The 15,932-nt window shown below is 41.6% G+C and overlaps 1 protein-coding gene and 1 long non-coding RNA gene across 5 annotated transcripts in view; both read left to right on the top strand.

The window, feature by feature from the left end:
- The first annotated feature begins 398 nt into the window (after nucleotides 1-398).
- On the top strand, nucleotides 399-1,677 carry LOC139633313 (uncharacterized). The gene is made up of 2 exons (XR_011693729.1): nucleotides 399-690; nucleotides 1,424-1,677. It is a non-coding gene; the product is annotated as an uncharacterized lncRNA (long non-coding RNA).
- Nucleotides 1,678-2,590: 913 nt separating this feature from the next.
- Nucleotides 2,591-15,932, top strand: part of LOC139633070 (protein unc-79 homolog) — a 33,427-nt gene continuing 20,085 nt past the window's right edge. For 3 of the 4 annotated variants that reach the window (XM_071498465.1, XM_071498467.1, XM_071498464.1), the window contains exons 1-15: nucleotides 2,591-2,752; nucleotides 4,303-4,423; nucleotides 7,686-7,999; nucleotides 8,729-8,899; nucleotides 9,167-9,262; nucleotides 9,370-9,425; nucleotides 10,154-10,283; nucleotides 10,408-10,472; nucleotides 11,583-11,671; nucleotides 12,122-12,162; nucleotides 12,529-12,557; nucleotides 13,752-13,981; nucleotides 14,222-14,393; nucleotides 14,538-14,768; nucleotides 15,028-15,218. In XM_071498465.1, coding sequence (XP_071354566.1) covers nucleotides 2,731-2,752; nucleotides 4,303-4,423; nucleotides 7,686-7,999; nucleotides 8,729-8,899; nucleotides 9,167-9,262; nucleotides 9,370-9,425; nucleotides 10,154-10,283; nucleotides 10,408-10,472; nucleotides 11,583-11,671; nucleotides 12,122-12,162; nucleotides 12,529-12,557; nucleotides 13,752-13,981; nucleotides 14,222-14,393; nucleotides 14,538-14,768; nucleotides 15,028-15,218 — 1,958 coding nt within the window. In that variant the 5' untranslated portion in view covers nucleotides 2,591-2,730. Of the gene's footprint in view, nucleotides 2,753-4,302; nucleotides 4,424-7,685; nucleotides 8,000-8,728; nucleotides 8,900-9,166; nucleotides 9,263-9,369; nucleotides 9,426-10,153; nucleotides 10,284-10,407; nucleotides 10,473-11,582; nucleotides 11,672-12,121; nucleotides 12,163-12,528; nucleotides 12,558-13,751; nucleotides 13,982-14,221; nucleotides 14,394-14,537; nucleotides 14,769-15,027; nucleotides 15,219-15,932 lie in introns of those variants that run through there. The other variant, XM_071498468.1, reaches the window with a different exon arrangement.

Raw genomic sequence — 15,932 nt, 5'->3', positions numbered from 1 at the left:
TTGTTATAAGGCTGTTTCTTTTTCTGCAAGAGTTAATGGACAAACCTATTTCTAAAAATAAAAGATATGATATAGATATATAGATAACATAAGCTACAGGGATTCTGTATCATTTATTGAAGGCTTAGAATCTGCACTCTTGGCACTTTTTTTCATGAGGAATGATGAGTCATTCATACAGTTTTTGAAAGTTGGTCACAGTTAATATTATGTGATAAATATCAATTACATGAATTGTCAAAATAATGCCATCTGTATTGGTCCATCGTTTCATAGAAATGTTGTGGCTCAGTTGATTGTTTTTAGCTAAACGAAGGACTCCTCTGTCTTCATTCAGTTAACTTTAAACTTCAGGGTCAGATTTCTGGACCTGATGAGAACTTAATCAGTATGTTTACATGAGTGTCTTTGGCCCACAGAAGTAACTCCTCCCAGGAATGTGTGTGAGTGATGGGAATTAGATGAAAGTAGTGACTATCTGTTCATATCTCACAGGATGTGGGGAGCAATTTCCACAGAAATATTTCCTTACAGTAGAGGAGAGTGACTGTGTGAGCTGAACTAAGCAGAAGGATGTTCTCTTTTCTTAGAAGAACACCACTGACCAGGCCCATGATAATGGAAGCTATTCAGCAGAATCACAGGTCAAGCATCTGCAGCAAGCCACCAAAGGAAAACATTGGACCAGTGGTAGGACTGATTGTCTTTGTTAGTAGCTGTATAGTAGAAATTCAACAGGCAGGTGTTCCATGTTGTCTGAATGGTGTTTTACAGCATTCTGCAACCTCAGTGTGTCTAGTAATGCTTTTACCTGTACTTACCAAGTCGGTGCTGTATTTTAGAGATTATACTTGCATACAAATAAAGAGAGTACAGCAGTCTTGGGAAGTCAGTATCTGTGATACTTCACTTTATTGCCTCTAATGCGAGGAATTCAAGCGAACTATGTTCCCCAGCCTGCAGAGTGGGAGAGATGTTTTATTCATTTCTTATCCATAAGTCAGTGTGAAGCTCAGAAAAGCTCCACTGAAAGGGGATCCTATGATGGAATTGCAACATAGCGGACAGTGTTTATGCCACTATAAATCTGTTGATCTGTCCTCAGGGACGTGCACAGGGGCTTTTACAAAGCCGGGCTCAGGTTAGGAATACCAGAGTGCAGAGGGACAAAGGGAATATCATGGTAGCAAGATATAAATGGGGGCTGGTGCTTATATCAACTGATGAGTCACTGAGATCGGGACCCTCTGTTGCGGACACAGGAACCTGTAGCTGGTGATGGGAGAGATTTGGGAGCTATGATACACTGCCTTAAAATTTGTAGTAAACATCATCCTTCATGCAGTTATTTAATTTTATTCCATAGAGCACAATGTCTGTTAATAAAGCATTCATCTTAATGTTCTCATTGGCTTTCTTACAGCAATCTGTCTTTGCACTGTGTGTGTTTGCTGTGTCTCTCTTGGCCCCGGCTGGATGGATCATGCATCACATCCCAGACTACAAGCAGAGATCACCTCCAGAGCCATGACTTCTGCAAGAACTCTGCATTCAGACAGACACCTGTGTGTGGTTATTGTGTGTAACTCTTTCCAGTGTGTGTAATATTGGCAAGGAAAGTAAAGCCTTTGTCAGGTTTGAAGCATGATGAAACTGTATAAAGACTTTGATATGATATCTAATGTGTTATGTTTTCTAGATGAATATGACAAGAAAGCACATTTTTTTGGCTGATTCCGAGACTGTAATGCTTAAATTATTCTTAATATGTACTTGAACACACTTTGAGGCACAGCGTAAACAGTAATTATAAGCAGAGGGGCCATTACAGGTGCAGACTGGTGTGAATATAGATGTCGCTCCTCATCAGCCGGACCTGATGGATATACTCTAACAGTTCTTGGCACAAACCATAATGGGAAGGGTCGGCCAGTGCTTCAGACCCTTACATCTGTTTCTTAGTTCTGTAGTAATGGATGCAGGACATAATTTGAAAAATGCTGCATTTAAGCACAGACTTAAAGAATGGTATATAATGGTATTGATAGGCTAAATAAAAATGATCAGAGTTTATTCTTTAAAGCCTTTGAGTGATAATAGGGATTAATGATGTATAAAGTTTGACTATAGAGAAGTTTTCACTGCTTACCAAAAGATTTATCATTTGTTTTTAATTTTTTTTTTCCTCCAAGGCACATCATGGTTATGACAATGTGACAACCATCTGTTGCATGTTCACCCTTTTATATGCTTCACCAAGACAAAAGAAACAGCAGGTCCTGATTTCCCTCCTGTAATAAGCTCACAGGGGACTGATAGGGTTGCTGGAATTCTTGAATGACAATTTCTCAAAGCCGGATCAGTCCATTTGGACAGGTATGCTGTGGGAGATGTTTATCAAACATCCCTCTCCTCCCATCCTCCCATGAAAGAATAAAATTCTCCACATTAAAAACGGACTCACAAAATGGGTCCTCATGTTAATTCCGCTAAAAGCTCGCCAAAGCGACCGCGCCACCGCTAAAAAAAAAAAAAAAAGCCACAGCGTGTGAATCCGTCGCGCAGAGGAGTGGTACAATCAAGCCGAGCCTGCACGGGCTGCGAGGGGGGTAGATTCACTTTTTCACGACTGAAGGAAACACAACGCCTGTGAGGGGGGGAAAAACACACACACACACACACTAAAACAACTGACAGTCTGGGTTTTATGTTCCCTCAAGTGTCTGCGAAATGTCTACGAAGGCAGAGCAGTGTAAGTACGACTGTGTGTGTGTGTTTCTGTCTTGTCATGGGGGTTTTGGGAACTGGAGATGTGATTTTTTTTTTTTTTTTTTGTTTGAACCAAGAAAAGCAGATGAGGGGAGCTGTCCTTGGTGATGAAACCGCGGTTGCCGAGGCAGGTTGCAACACGTCCTCTCACTGCAGAGGATGGCTGGAGGGCTCAGTGCACACGGGAAGCCACTGTATCTCCCCGTATTTCTCTGCATGCCAAGGGAAAACAATTTCACGGCTATAGCGCAGTCGTCGTGTTATTTTTGATGTTGTTTATTTATTTTGCTTTTTTTTTTGTTGTTTTTTTTGATTGACGTGGCTGGATGAGGTTTGGCGAGAAGCGAGGTGTAGTGCTGCTCTCAAGGTCGACCTTACGGATTCTTTACAGCAATATGGTGGCATTAGATTGATCAATAACGTGGTTTTGATCACACCGCCCTGAAAGCTGTTGATCATGTCCTCCTCGTCCCTCCGATGCCTTTTTGAACAGGTGGAAACCAGCCTCTACCTCCAGGTTCTCTCCCGCTGAATGATCTCTGTACACTTGTAACCAGCCATTGCTCGATTTAAACATATAGTGGACACAAAATATACGGTCAAACTCCCTGTTTGTGGCTTCCTGTTCAATTGGCCAAAAAGTTGCGTGTTGCTGATATTGTTTAGTAGTCAATATATTGACTCAATCAGAGTAATATAAGAAAAATATGAACCCTGCTTCTATGATTCATTGTACCTCCACTGTTACTGAACTGGCAACTGTTACCTCTATATCTTTATAAATGTATTAGGGGGCTTAGGCATAACAATGATTAAAAACACATGATAGATAAGATATTTGAATTTGAGAAGAGAGAAGCATGTGTGCTGCAACACAGGCTTTGACCACACGTGTCCAAAGCCTGCAGCTGTTATTTTTATTTTGGGGTTTGTCATTTACAGGTCAGAGAGGAGGCTAAACACTACAGCCCAAAGTCACAGAAAATGGGTCAGCAACCACCCATTCGACTTATTTTAACTCTTAATTAATCAGGAAGATATTACAAACAGCACATTCATACCTGAGGCAGTGACCTGAGGGAGTAGTTCAGCATAGTTATCATGTGCCTCAGTGTCATTTGTTGAGGGATGAGTGAGTCTGTTATCATGTTCCCCCTTGACCACAGTTTCCCAGCTTGTCTCGGGACTTGAACTGGCAACCTTTTGCACATGAGCTTGTTTCTGTAAGCAATAGGTTACTGCCTCCTCTAGGGCTTCCTGTGACCTCCCTGCTATACCAAAAAGGTCACCTGGTGAAGGCCAGAGAGCCATGGGAACACAAAGTCTTTGTTTAACTTGATAATCGGAGCATCAATGTTACATGCTTTCGGGTGTCTTACATGGATCGTAGCCAAGAGCCAACAACAGCTATATAGTCTACAATACATTCATGCATGTTCAACCGTTTTCCTTATCTTTGTGCTAAGATTGATATATTTACTATAGTTTCACTAGTGTTGATTTGCTTGTTACTCTGCTTTTTATTTTGTCTAGTTGCCTCTAAGATACGATACTTGCAAGAGTATCACAACCGTGTGCAACACAATATTTACCCTGTGCCCTCCGGAACAGACATTGCAAACACACTGAAATACTTTTCCCAAACCCTGCTCAGGTAAGTACCCTGCTCTGGAGCCAACAGGTGAAGTAACAGACTGTAGAATGATTGATATTTAGCTTCCCTTATGATCAGACGGGTTAAATTGCAGTAGGTTGTTCTGACACACTTTCTGAAAGGGATGACAGTGACACCATTAAATGGCTAATATGAATTTAGTGAGCTAAGAGGAAGTTAGGGAAGTGGCCAACTCCACCTGCTGCCTTGCCTGCCCTGCTTTTAGACTAGCAGATTTCCTATGGAGTTACGGTGTTGTGTTAAAGCAGCAGCGGAGATAGGTGGCTCAGTGAGGTCTATTGATTCAGGGGTTGACAGCTAGATGAACACTTCCTGGGGGTGGCCTGTTGTTTCCTTCCCAGAGGGGCCTGCGAAGGGCAGGTCCTCCAGGGCTGCAGTTGCAGGGTTAGCCTGCTCCCCTGGGTGCTCTGAAAGCCCGAGGCAGGAATAACATGTTATTTCCTTCTCCAACACAGCTCATGTAGGCAGCCATTTTGGACACTATCTAATTATATTGTGTCATTTCCCTTTAATTTTGGCCTGCCTCTTCAAAATAGACTGCAGTGATGGGACATTTTTGTATGTCATTTGGTTGATTTTGACTGCCCTGCTGGCTTCATAGAAAATAATGCCATCCTGACTTATTAGCTAATTTTCAAAAAGGGTAGGATTGCTGGAGGCTGAACTTGCATGTCCCACTTTTATCATTATTATCAGCTTAGGGTGCAATCTATTTGAGATTGGCAGCCGGCCTCAATTCCACACTTTATGCCTCAGCCTCAGAAGGATTATTCCTCTGCTGACTGATGCTCACAGAGTATCCTGGATACTTTGTGCTTTGCTGAAGTGTTGTCCAGTACCAGTAGCCACTGCATATGCTGTTTTAAACACGGCCTCTTATATGTCTAGATGGAGCGCGACAGTGGCTGCAACTGTGGGAATCTGCATTAACACAAGTGACGATTTTGTCTCTGAGGGACAGTGCCATATGAGTGCGAATACAGTCACTCACTATGATGCCACTGTTAGCACTTGCTTGATATTTTCCCGAAGCACAGCCTCTTAGCCTCTGATATGCAGAACAGATCATTCTCCCCACCATTAGAGAGGTCTGGTTTCCTCAGCAGGGACTCCAGGATTATCCATACACCTGTGCCTCCTGAAGCCCAGGGTGAAGAAAGAGAGAAAAAGGAAAATGTAAGAGTGGTGGGAGTAGTGAGCCTTGAAAAGTAGAGCAGGCACCTGTCAAGTTTCTGGAAAGAACAAATGAAATGGAGGGTGTGTGCTGATTCATCCACCAATTTTAAGTTCAGCATAGGTCAGATGCAGAAGAGAAAATATAGAAGGGTTACATTTTTTATTGACTGACAATTATACAAGCCTCCGTAAAGATGAGGCATAGCTGTGTCATATTTGTCCAAGTCAAACTGAGCTCTCTGAATCAGTGAGCCTTGCGGACTTCATGCCAAACTGTATCACCCATAAGAATGACTGCAGGGATTATTAATCATCCAGTACTGTTTAGACATTGTTTTAGATGTAGCACAGTTTTTACATCACCTGATACTTAAATACGTCTGATTGTGCTTTGAATTACTGATACACACATAGTCAATGATTTTGTATTGACAGTGCAGGGATTGACAGTCAATGTATGTCATGTGTCTGTATCAGTGCATTTCTACATGTGTTTTATGTGTCGTATATGTTCGTAGTTTTTGTGTTGGTTGTATGTATGTATGTGAGCACATATGCGTGTGTCTTTGTGTGTATATGTTCAATGTATGTATGAGTGTGTCTGTTTATGTCTATGTTCATTGTTCAAATTAATGATGTTTTCTATATGAGAAATGGGCAGTGAAAAAGTCATACTCTGAGATACAGTCTGTTGTTGTGTATTAGCCCTGTTTGAGTTTCTGCTGTATAATAACGCATCTTTATGAATGAGTCTACGCTGACTAAAATCTTACAGAGTATAACTTTGAGGGGATAAGTCGGAAAATGTTTGTAATGTATAAACTCAACATTATGCATCTAATTTTATGTACAAAAATCTTAATGAAATCCCCTTTCTCACTTGCCAAGAATGCTGTAACTCGACTTTTTGAGTGACCTTTGAAAAAAAAAAAAAAAAAAAAAAAAAAGCCAAAACAATACATCAGCATTTATAGTCTGGGCTCTCATGATAAATCCCAATCATTTGCCTGATAGAACAGCTTAGCTCTTTAATAATGTGCAGTAAAAAGAGCAATGCTCTCTGGCCCCCCCTTCCCCCTCCTCCACCCTAGATGCTCCACACTCAACCCAACTAGTTTTTGCTTTTGTTTTTCCCTCTCTTAAAATTGAATATGTCCACCACCTTCCCCAGGGGACAGCAAACACAATTGTCCATCCTGCATTAGCTCACAAACATAATGCTACCAGTCATCTCCCCCCTGATACAACCTATTCCTTTGTCATTATAGTTTCTCCTCTACCGTAGATTAGTTGTTACATTTATTTTAGAAACCTGAATCCATATGCCTGTTGGATCTCATTATTTCTCCTGATGATACTGGTACAGTATCATAACGTATGCATACGGACATTATTTCTCTGGTGCAATAAACATGTGCTGTGACCTAGGAGCACTTGATCTAACCTCACACACATGTTTATTACTGGCTGAAGCATGTTTCAAAAGTGTCACCTCTGTATTTTCCCGAACCAATTTGGTGTCACTCCCATCCTTGACAGCCCCACTAAAGACAAGGAAATTTCATTTTTAAATAAATTCCACGGCTCATTGGCCTTTTTGCATGGTAGCCACTGACCTTGCTGATTGGAAGTTGGCAGCCATCGAGGGACAGTCATTTGCACTGTACCTTTTTGGAGAAGTATGGGGTTGCCACTGAAAACATGCCATTTTTTATATTTTTGCTCCTTGTCACCAGATACGCATGAGATGCAGTGATCATTGCAGTTTGTGCTCATGTTTTTTTTGTTTTCCAAGTGCAAAGATAGACAAAAGAGTTAAATTGAATTAAAGTCACTCTGAACAGACAAAGCAGGGAAAAATTACCCGTGCCTTCAGTGATATACAGTCAAATAGTGAGACACTGCATCCTATGTGGGGTTTATCTGGGTTTGTTTTTTTCTATTTACGCTGTCTCTGTAGTGCCATTTCAATGTAATGTGCTGTTTTTTTGTGTCTTTGTTGTCTCTTTTTTTCCCTTGTTCCCCTCCCCTACCCTCCCTCCCCTCCCCTCCCGCCCCGGAGCAGCATTCTGTCCCGCACAGGCAGGAAGGAGAACCAGGAAGCTTCCAATTTGGCCGTGCCCATGACCATGTGTCTTTTTCCTGTGCCATTCCCACTCACCCCATCTCTAAGACCACAAGTCAGTTCCATCAACCCTACAGTTACTCGCTCCCTCCTTTACAGCGTTCTGCGCGATGCCCCGTCAGACCGCGGGGGGCAGGGGCAGCAGAGTCGGGACGCTCAGCTCTCAGAGTACCCCTCTCTGGACTATCAGGGCCTCTATGTGACCCTCGTGACCCTGCTTGACCTGGTGCCCCTGCTGCAGCACGGTCAGCATGGTGAGTCAAGGCCCAGTGCACCACTGTTTGTCATCATCATCCCCGAGCCGTCTGGCCTGCATGAAGCCACTGCTGCTTTTTTGGCCTCTTTTGTAACGGGAAGAGAGAAGTCCTGCTGAGGATCTTGAGGGATGCATGGGGTGATTGGGAGCACGCTGGATCCTGTCAACTTAATCGTTCATAAGCCATTGGATATACCAGACATAGGCCTTTTCTTCTGTGTATCATACCTGACTGCATGTTTGTTATGTAAAGTGGGAAAAATGTTTTACTTATGTTGTCATGTGCAAATATATAAGTTGAATGGAAAGCACACATAGGAAAATGTATTTTTTTATTTTTTTTAAATATATATTTAGAATACACCTGAGAATGATTTATTTTCACACTGTTTTTCACGGGCTCAAGTCTGCATCACAGTCAGTGCTCTTAATTTTCATGAATATTTTACCACTGTTAAAAAAAGCTCAGAAGCATGAAAACCCATCTCCCTGACTCTTTCTGAGGGCAAAGTTTACTTCAGTGGCTTTTAAAGAAAGCTTACTGCCCTCCACAGAAGCTCATATTCTATAAATGTTCTCTTTTTTCATTGTTAAACTGTCAATGACTGAATTCATGTAACTTTGACATTTGTGGCTGCATACAGTATGTGAATACTGTATGTACAGTTTATTGAATGAGTGTCTGTGTATCTCTTTGTCTCTTTTTGCCTCTTCCCTTTCTCATCAGATCTGGGACAGTCCATATTTTATACAACAACTTGCCTCCTGCCCTTTCTCAGTGATGATATTCTCAGCACTTTGCCCTATACTATGATCTCCACTTTAGCCACTTTCCCCCCTTTCCTTCACAAAGACATCATTGAGTACCTCAGCACCTCTTTCCTCCCCATGGCTATATGTAAGTATGATCAATCACAAGATAATTAATGTCACTCATTCACCTCCTGTAAAATGAAACTTAGACACCTATATTTGGTGATAACTATAGAAAGTGAACAAACCATAATGCAATTGCTTCTGGGTATTTACGCTTTGAAAACCACCTAAATGCTCTGTGAGTTACATATAACAATGCTTCAATCTCCACTACCACCTTAAACAGAATGGAAAGTGACCTTTCAAGTTGGTGTCATTCTTTGTTTTCCTTTCCCTTGCTCATCTGTAGTGGGCTCCACTCGGAGGGAGGGGGGTGTCCCAGCCTATGTCAATCTCTCTGCCTCCTCTATGCTCATGATTGCAATGCAGTACACCTCAAATCCAGGTAAACCCCATACTGGCTGCTTTTGAATCGTGCATGCAAATATGACCTACACTGAAATTTGGTGTAGTAATGGCTCTCTACTTAAGCTGATCTCTGTTTCTTTCTAGTATATCACTGTCAGTTGCTGGAGTGTCTAATGAAGCACAAACAGGAAGTGTGGAAGGTATTTCTCCTCTAAATACATGATGCAGATACAAGGTCATTTCTGTAAAGCATAATGGGAGAATTTCATTGCAAATTTCTATATTTTATTTTGAAAAAATGTGAAACATTCACCACGTGGCCTGGTCTAAAAATAAAAACTCTTCCCAGAGTACTGTGTTGCTCTCTTGAACTATATAAATGAAGAGTTTAACGTTTGGGGAAATACACATATTAAATTTCTTGCTCAGAGTTAGATGAGAAGTTTGATATCACTCTCATGACTACATGGTAAAGTTGAAACTGCAGCCAGTAAACTGTTAGCCTGGCATAACGAGTAGACACAGATAGACTGGCTCTGTTCTAAGGTAAAAAAAAATATCCAACAAGGTAATGCTCACTAATTAACACATTATATCTCATTTGTGAAGAAAAAACAGCACTTAACTACCCCTAAAACCACAACTTGCTTTTACATTTTAAGCTAGTTGTGTCCCTAGCTTGCCCCATCCTTTGTAGCAAACTAAGCTAATAGTCTGTTAGTGCTAGTTTCATATTTGACATAAAGACATAAATAAATGTATTTCAAAAATCTTCAAAAACTGTTCCTTTGAGCATAAAACTAAAAATATGACGGGTTATCATAGTATTAAGAGCAAGCTTAAACTGATTGCTTTCCATTCACTAATATTCATAGTTCTTAGAATATCATTGCACTTTAATTACTGCTGATGTTTATTCTGTATGCAGGACCTTCTTTATGTTATATCCTATGGACCATCCCAAGTAAAGCCTCCAGCTGTGCAGATGTTGTTTCATTACTGGCCCAACCTGAAGCCACCAGGAGCCATCAGTGAATACAGAGGGCTACAGTACACAGGTCAGATTCTCTTAAATCTGCTGCATTATCTGTCCTTGAACTGACTAAAGGTCTAATCTATCTCCCATTTTTCTCCTTTCCTCCTCCCTGAACTGCCAATCTTCTGCTTTTCTTCCTGAATCAGCCTGGAACCCCATCCACTGTCAACATATCGAGTGCCACAATGCCATCAATAAACCTGCTGTCAAGGTGACTTGAGTTTTGAATAAATAAACAATAAGCCACTGATGCATAAAAAAAGATCCCACATGCCTTTATGTCTACAATGTCTTGTTGCCTAAAGAGGATAGATTAGCAGTGTGCTCTGTATTCAAAACCTGCCTCACTTCAAACTTCATCGGGGATGCATGTGGCATATGCCAGATTGCCTTACTGAGTTCAACCATGCGTGAGAGCGTTTTTGCTTTTGTGAGCCCCTCAGTAAATAAATCAGAGATTGGAGAGAGTGGGGTAATGGTATCAGCTTCTATGCTACTTCACACCAGTCTCTGCTGCCGCTGCTGGTCTGCTTTATCTTCTCCGCCTGCCTTTACTCAAGTGTGGGTAAAACGGACAAATAGAGTAGGAACAGGGGCATGGACAGGGGCCGGATTTCAATTACCATGAGCAGGGAGGGGGTATGGGAGGTGGGGGGGGGGGGGGGGGGGGGGCTTAATTGGAAGCGGTGACCCCATGCAGCCCTTGAGGATAGGGTGGCATCAAGTGAGCACAGTAAATTACAGTGCACCATCTGAACATTGAGGCCATGAGCATTGGGGTTTAGCACAGGGCCAGGCACAGGTTGCGAGAGAGCGGAGTGCAGCATATGCACGCAGCCATCCACACAGAGTCATGGGGAGACAGGTATAGGTGTTGCATGATTTCTTAGTACATGATACACTACCCCCAGAGAGTAATATGCGATAGGGACTCAGAGAAAATGTATGCTACTCTGTACTAAGGGATTGTATGAAAATTATGAAAAGAAATTTTAAAAAATGGGATCAGATATTTTTACCTTTTTACTCTAATTTTTTACTTTTTACTTTAATTTAGTGGTTTTATAGTCTGTAGTCAATTTTTTTTTTTTTTTTTTTTTGAGAATGGGGGAAGGTCTTTAGTGACTGACTTTTACTTCTCCAGCAGCTCCCACCGATATGTTCAGTCCCACGCTGCACCCCTATATTTTTTTTCAGTCCCTAAATGAGCAGAAATAGTTTCTTTCCGTGTTTGCATTAAAATAAAACATAAAAGTATCTGTATGTTTATTTTTTTACATACTACATACATATTCTGATGCTTCCTGTGTTACTTTTGCAGATGTGTATAGATCCTACTCTTTCTGTTGCCCTGGGAGACAAGCCCCCTCCTCTTTATATATGTGAGGAGTGCAGCCAGAGGATAGCAGGGTATGGATCTGTTTCACCTATTCTCTACATCCCTGGATCCTCCCCCTCCTTCAACAAGATACCATTATTCCAAACATGCATCACCCACTGCCTGCCTCATTATTCCTCTCTTTAACCCAGGGGAAATACATCGCTATGGTTACGTAATTCCCTTGTGCTGATAATGAGATCATCATCACAAAACCACACAGCCAATTGTTTCCTTTTTCTCCAGCATGAGGCATATTATAATTGCATGGCTCTGCAGTTTTGTGTTTTCTTGGATATTGAGAGAAGATATTTTGTGTTCCAGTTCTGTTTGGAAGTTTAGACTGCTGTGTATACACCAGGTGAATACACAGCAGTCTATATATATATATATATATATATATATATATATATACACACACATAAATATATAGGCTCTGGGGGAAATCATGTATTGTACATACATTTCTTTGACCTTTTCAGAGACCACGCTGAATGGCTTGTTGATGTACTCCTGCCCCAAGGTGAGTGCTCACAAATAAAGAGGTGTGTGAGGATGAATATAATTAAGGTTGAATTCATTTATTTCATTCTGTCCTGCTCCCACAGACAAACAGACAGACACAGTAAATATTCACATAGTGTAGAGATTTTCAGTCCCTACAATAAACTAAAAGAAGGTTTTAGGTACAAGCATATTATACAGAGGCAGGTAGAGATTTGATACAGATACTGACACAGATAAGAATGAACTCCCATGCTGTTGGTTATTTCTGTTTCTATGTTTTTTGTAGAGGCTGCGGTTTTCTGTATGTAAAGTTTTAAGTGAGGTCTAAAAAGCTGCTTCTGTTGTCTGCAAATTAAACATTTTTGTTATTTTGTCTTTACAGCAGAGATATCTGCCATTTGTCAAAAGAAGGTAAGATATTCATACTGCAACATGAAGATTAATGTTCCTGTCTACTCTCTCATTTGTAGCATGATATAATACTGTACCTTATCCAATTTTCCTCTATATTTAGAACAATTTAACCTTTGCAGGCATGCCTTGTCATTACTGATTAACTTCACTGCTTCATCAGCGCGTCAGTGTCATCACAAATCAAACAATAGATGTTTCAAATGGTTGTAATCACCGCAAACAGAAACAAATTGAATCTGTTGACTTAGAAAATATTTCATAAAATCACATTTTTCCTATGACCCATGGCTAGGTCATTTATTTATGAACCTGAAATGTTTTCTCCATTGTGGAGTCCATTCACTGAAGTGGCTCAGTAAAGGCCACATCATATCAAATGAAGCTGCTGGGGTGTGATGTTTGCTCAGTGTTACTGAACGCACTGGCGAGGGCACAAGTGCTCCCTGCTGGTTTCCTGGGAGACACCGAGAAAACAGTGTGTGAGATGATATAAGGTATTCCCGTCAGGCCGAGCAGCTGTCCCCAGCTGTCAGGGGACAGCTGGCCCCTATCCTGGCTATAATCCACAACCTCTCTCTCTGATCAGGCTTTGTCCCACCTATTCCACAAAGCTCTTTAAACTCCCACCTGGGTTTACACCAAAACTGTCATTTTTAACTGAGACAGTACTCTTTATCTGAATATAAATACATGATACCCAAGATAGAACATACTTTAAACAACAATAACATCAATAACATTAGAGAAGCCTTTTTTTGTGGTGAAAGTCAGAAATGAGAATGAGAGAACTCACCATCACAGGACAGATATGTTAATTTGATAGGGAGCTCTGCATCCCTCTAATGGCACAAGATTAGAGGCTGATCAGATTAGGATGCTTCTCTAGTGCCATGCTTTTTATTTTTAGAAACCTGAGACACCATAGGGACACATAAAGACTTTTCTATTGCTGCAGATGCAGACAGATCAACTTCTCTAAACAAATGCATATTGACACAGGAGGTACTAATTGTGAGACTGGGAAATATGTTTATTTGTGGAGGCTTGTCATGAGACATCTTTTACTGTGATTGTTGCATGTTTGCATTTTGTTGCTTGCTGGCACGAATAGGAGTAAAATGATCCTCCTCCTCCTCCTCCTCCTCCTCCTCTTCCTCCTCCTTTCCCTTGTTTCTTGGCTTTGTACTGTAGAACTGCAGCTCTCACGTTAGGAGGGCTGTGGTCACCTGCTTCTCTGCTGGCTGCTGTGGGCGTCATGGCAACCGGCCTGTCCGCTACTGCAAGCGTTGCCATGTCAACCACCACAGCAGTGAGGTGGGGGCTGCGGCGGAGACCCATCTGTATCAGACCTCGCCCCCTCCCATCAACACCCGAGAGTGCGGAGCGGAGGAGCTGGTGTGCACTGTGGAAGCTGTTATAAGGTACATTCACTGTGTTTACACTGAAATATCACAGCCACGGTTACAGGGCATAAACCTCTAATGTTTTGAAACACATTTTTACATGACAATATAGACAATAGTGAGCCATGAAGGATATTTTATGTCCGTATTTTTATTTCTCTCCTGCTCTGTCACTGTCAATATGTCTGTCTTTTGTCTTCTCTTTGCCTCTGTGTATCCTCTGTTATCCCTGTCATCCTCTCTGCATCCATCCTCCAGCCTTCTCAAGGAGGCAGAAATTCATGCAGAGCAGCGTGAGTTTGAGCTGAACAGGCGTCGTCAGATGGGCCTGTCTGCCTCCCACCACTCTCTGGACAACATCGAGTTTGATAACAAAGAGGATGACCAGCATGACCAGCGCCTCCTCAGTCAGTTTGGCATCTGGTTCCTGGTGTGTAATCACAAGCTGTTACTGTGTCTATCAATAACAGGGAGTTGTGAGATAAGATTGTGTACAGTACATGGCCTCTTATCACCACTCTGCGGAATCCATGGCTACCTGACTGATTAGTTTACATCTCTGACACGTGTACAGGTGAGCCTGTGTACCCCTAATGAGAACACGCCTACGGAGAGTCTGGCTCGGCTGGTCAGCATGGTCTTCCAGTGGTTTCACTCCACCGCATACATGATGGATGATGAGGTTGGAAGCCTGGTGGAGAAGCTAAAGCCTCAATTTGTCACCAAATGGCTAAAGACAGTGTGTGAAGTGCGCTTTGACGTTATGGTCATGTGTCTGCTCCCCAAACCTGTTGAATTTGCCAGGGTAAGTTCAAGATCAAGTTGAACTAAGCATTCATTCAATGATTAAGGAATATTCACTCCAATTATACAGGCAATACAGATCCTAGCTCCTGTTTATCTCAGACACGGCACATATTAATGTCGGGAACATGTTGCACTGTATAACAGCTATGAATAAAAAAATGACAAAATCAGGATCTCACACAGGACTGAAGTTTATTAAAATTATTCAGGGCAGTTCACGACCTGATCTAAGCCAGTCTGTGTTAACTTCTCCCCAGGTGGGAGGCTACTGGGACAAGTCATGTAGCACGGTGACCCAGCTGAAGGAGGGCCTGAACCGCATCCTGTGTCTGATACCTTACAATGTCATCAGTCAACCGCTGTGGGAGTGCTTTATGCCTGAGTGGCTGGAGGCCATCCGCACCGAGGTGCCCGACCACCAGCTCAAAGAGTTCCGGGAAGTGCTCAGGTACGACCACCTCCTAAAAATGCTTAAATATTATCGTTGTTACTCCTGTAATAAAGACTTTTGGTATTCCATACAAACAGGGGTGAGGGTGCTTTCTTGTAAGTTACTTGTAGCTGTGTAAACTGTGATATACAGCATATACAGAATGAACTGACAATTCTGTGCCTTGGTTTGGCCAAATGCATCAAATATAACATTATATGAGGATATTTCCATTACAGCAACAATGATTTTTGTTTGACAGCAAGTCCACTCCACAGAATCAGTGAAGGAATATTCATTACCAAAAGTACTAGCAACAGTTCAGGCGACAAATAGGGTGATTTTTTTACTTTTAACTTTTAAGCCTCAGTGGTCTATAATGCATGATGCTAACTTTTGCACCATGTAAAAATTTCAACCAACAAGGTGGATAAATTCTGGACCTATCGGGGGTAATGAGCAGTAGGTTAGTGCCATTGAAAGGTTCAACAAATGCTATTTAACATTTTGGCAAGTAGCTTTTTCACTTTCTTTTTTCGACTTGATTGTTAGCTTGATGTGAAGACTGGTAACAGGGGAACAGCTAGGTTAGTAATGAACATATTGTAGCTCATTTGGTTAACAATCATAATGCACAAATGACAAATTGTGGTTTTAGTTTCCTGGAGTTATCACTCACCATTCATTATGAAATTGTTACAGAGAAAACTGCCCCATAAAACTGCAACTTGT

This window comes from Trachinotus anak, unplaced genomic scaffold (assembly GCF_046630095.1).
Source record: "Trachinotus anak isolate AG129_WGS33_773 ecotype Australia unplaced genomic scaffold, CSIRO_AGI_Tana_v1 ptg000015l, whole genome shotgun sequence".
Lineage (NCBI taxonomy): Eukaryota > Metazoa > Chordata > Actinopteri > Carangiformes > Carangidae > Trachinotus > Trachinotus anak.
The sequence above is the reverse complement of the archived record's forward strand: the minus strand, read 5'-3'. Positions and strand labels throughout refer to the sequence as shown.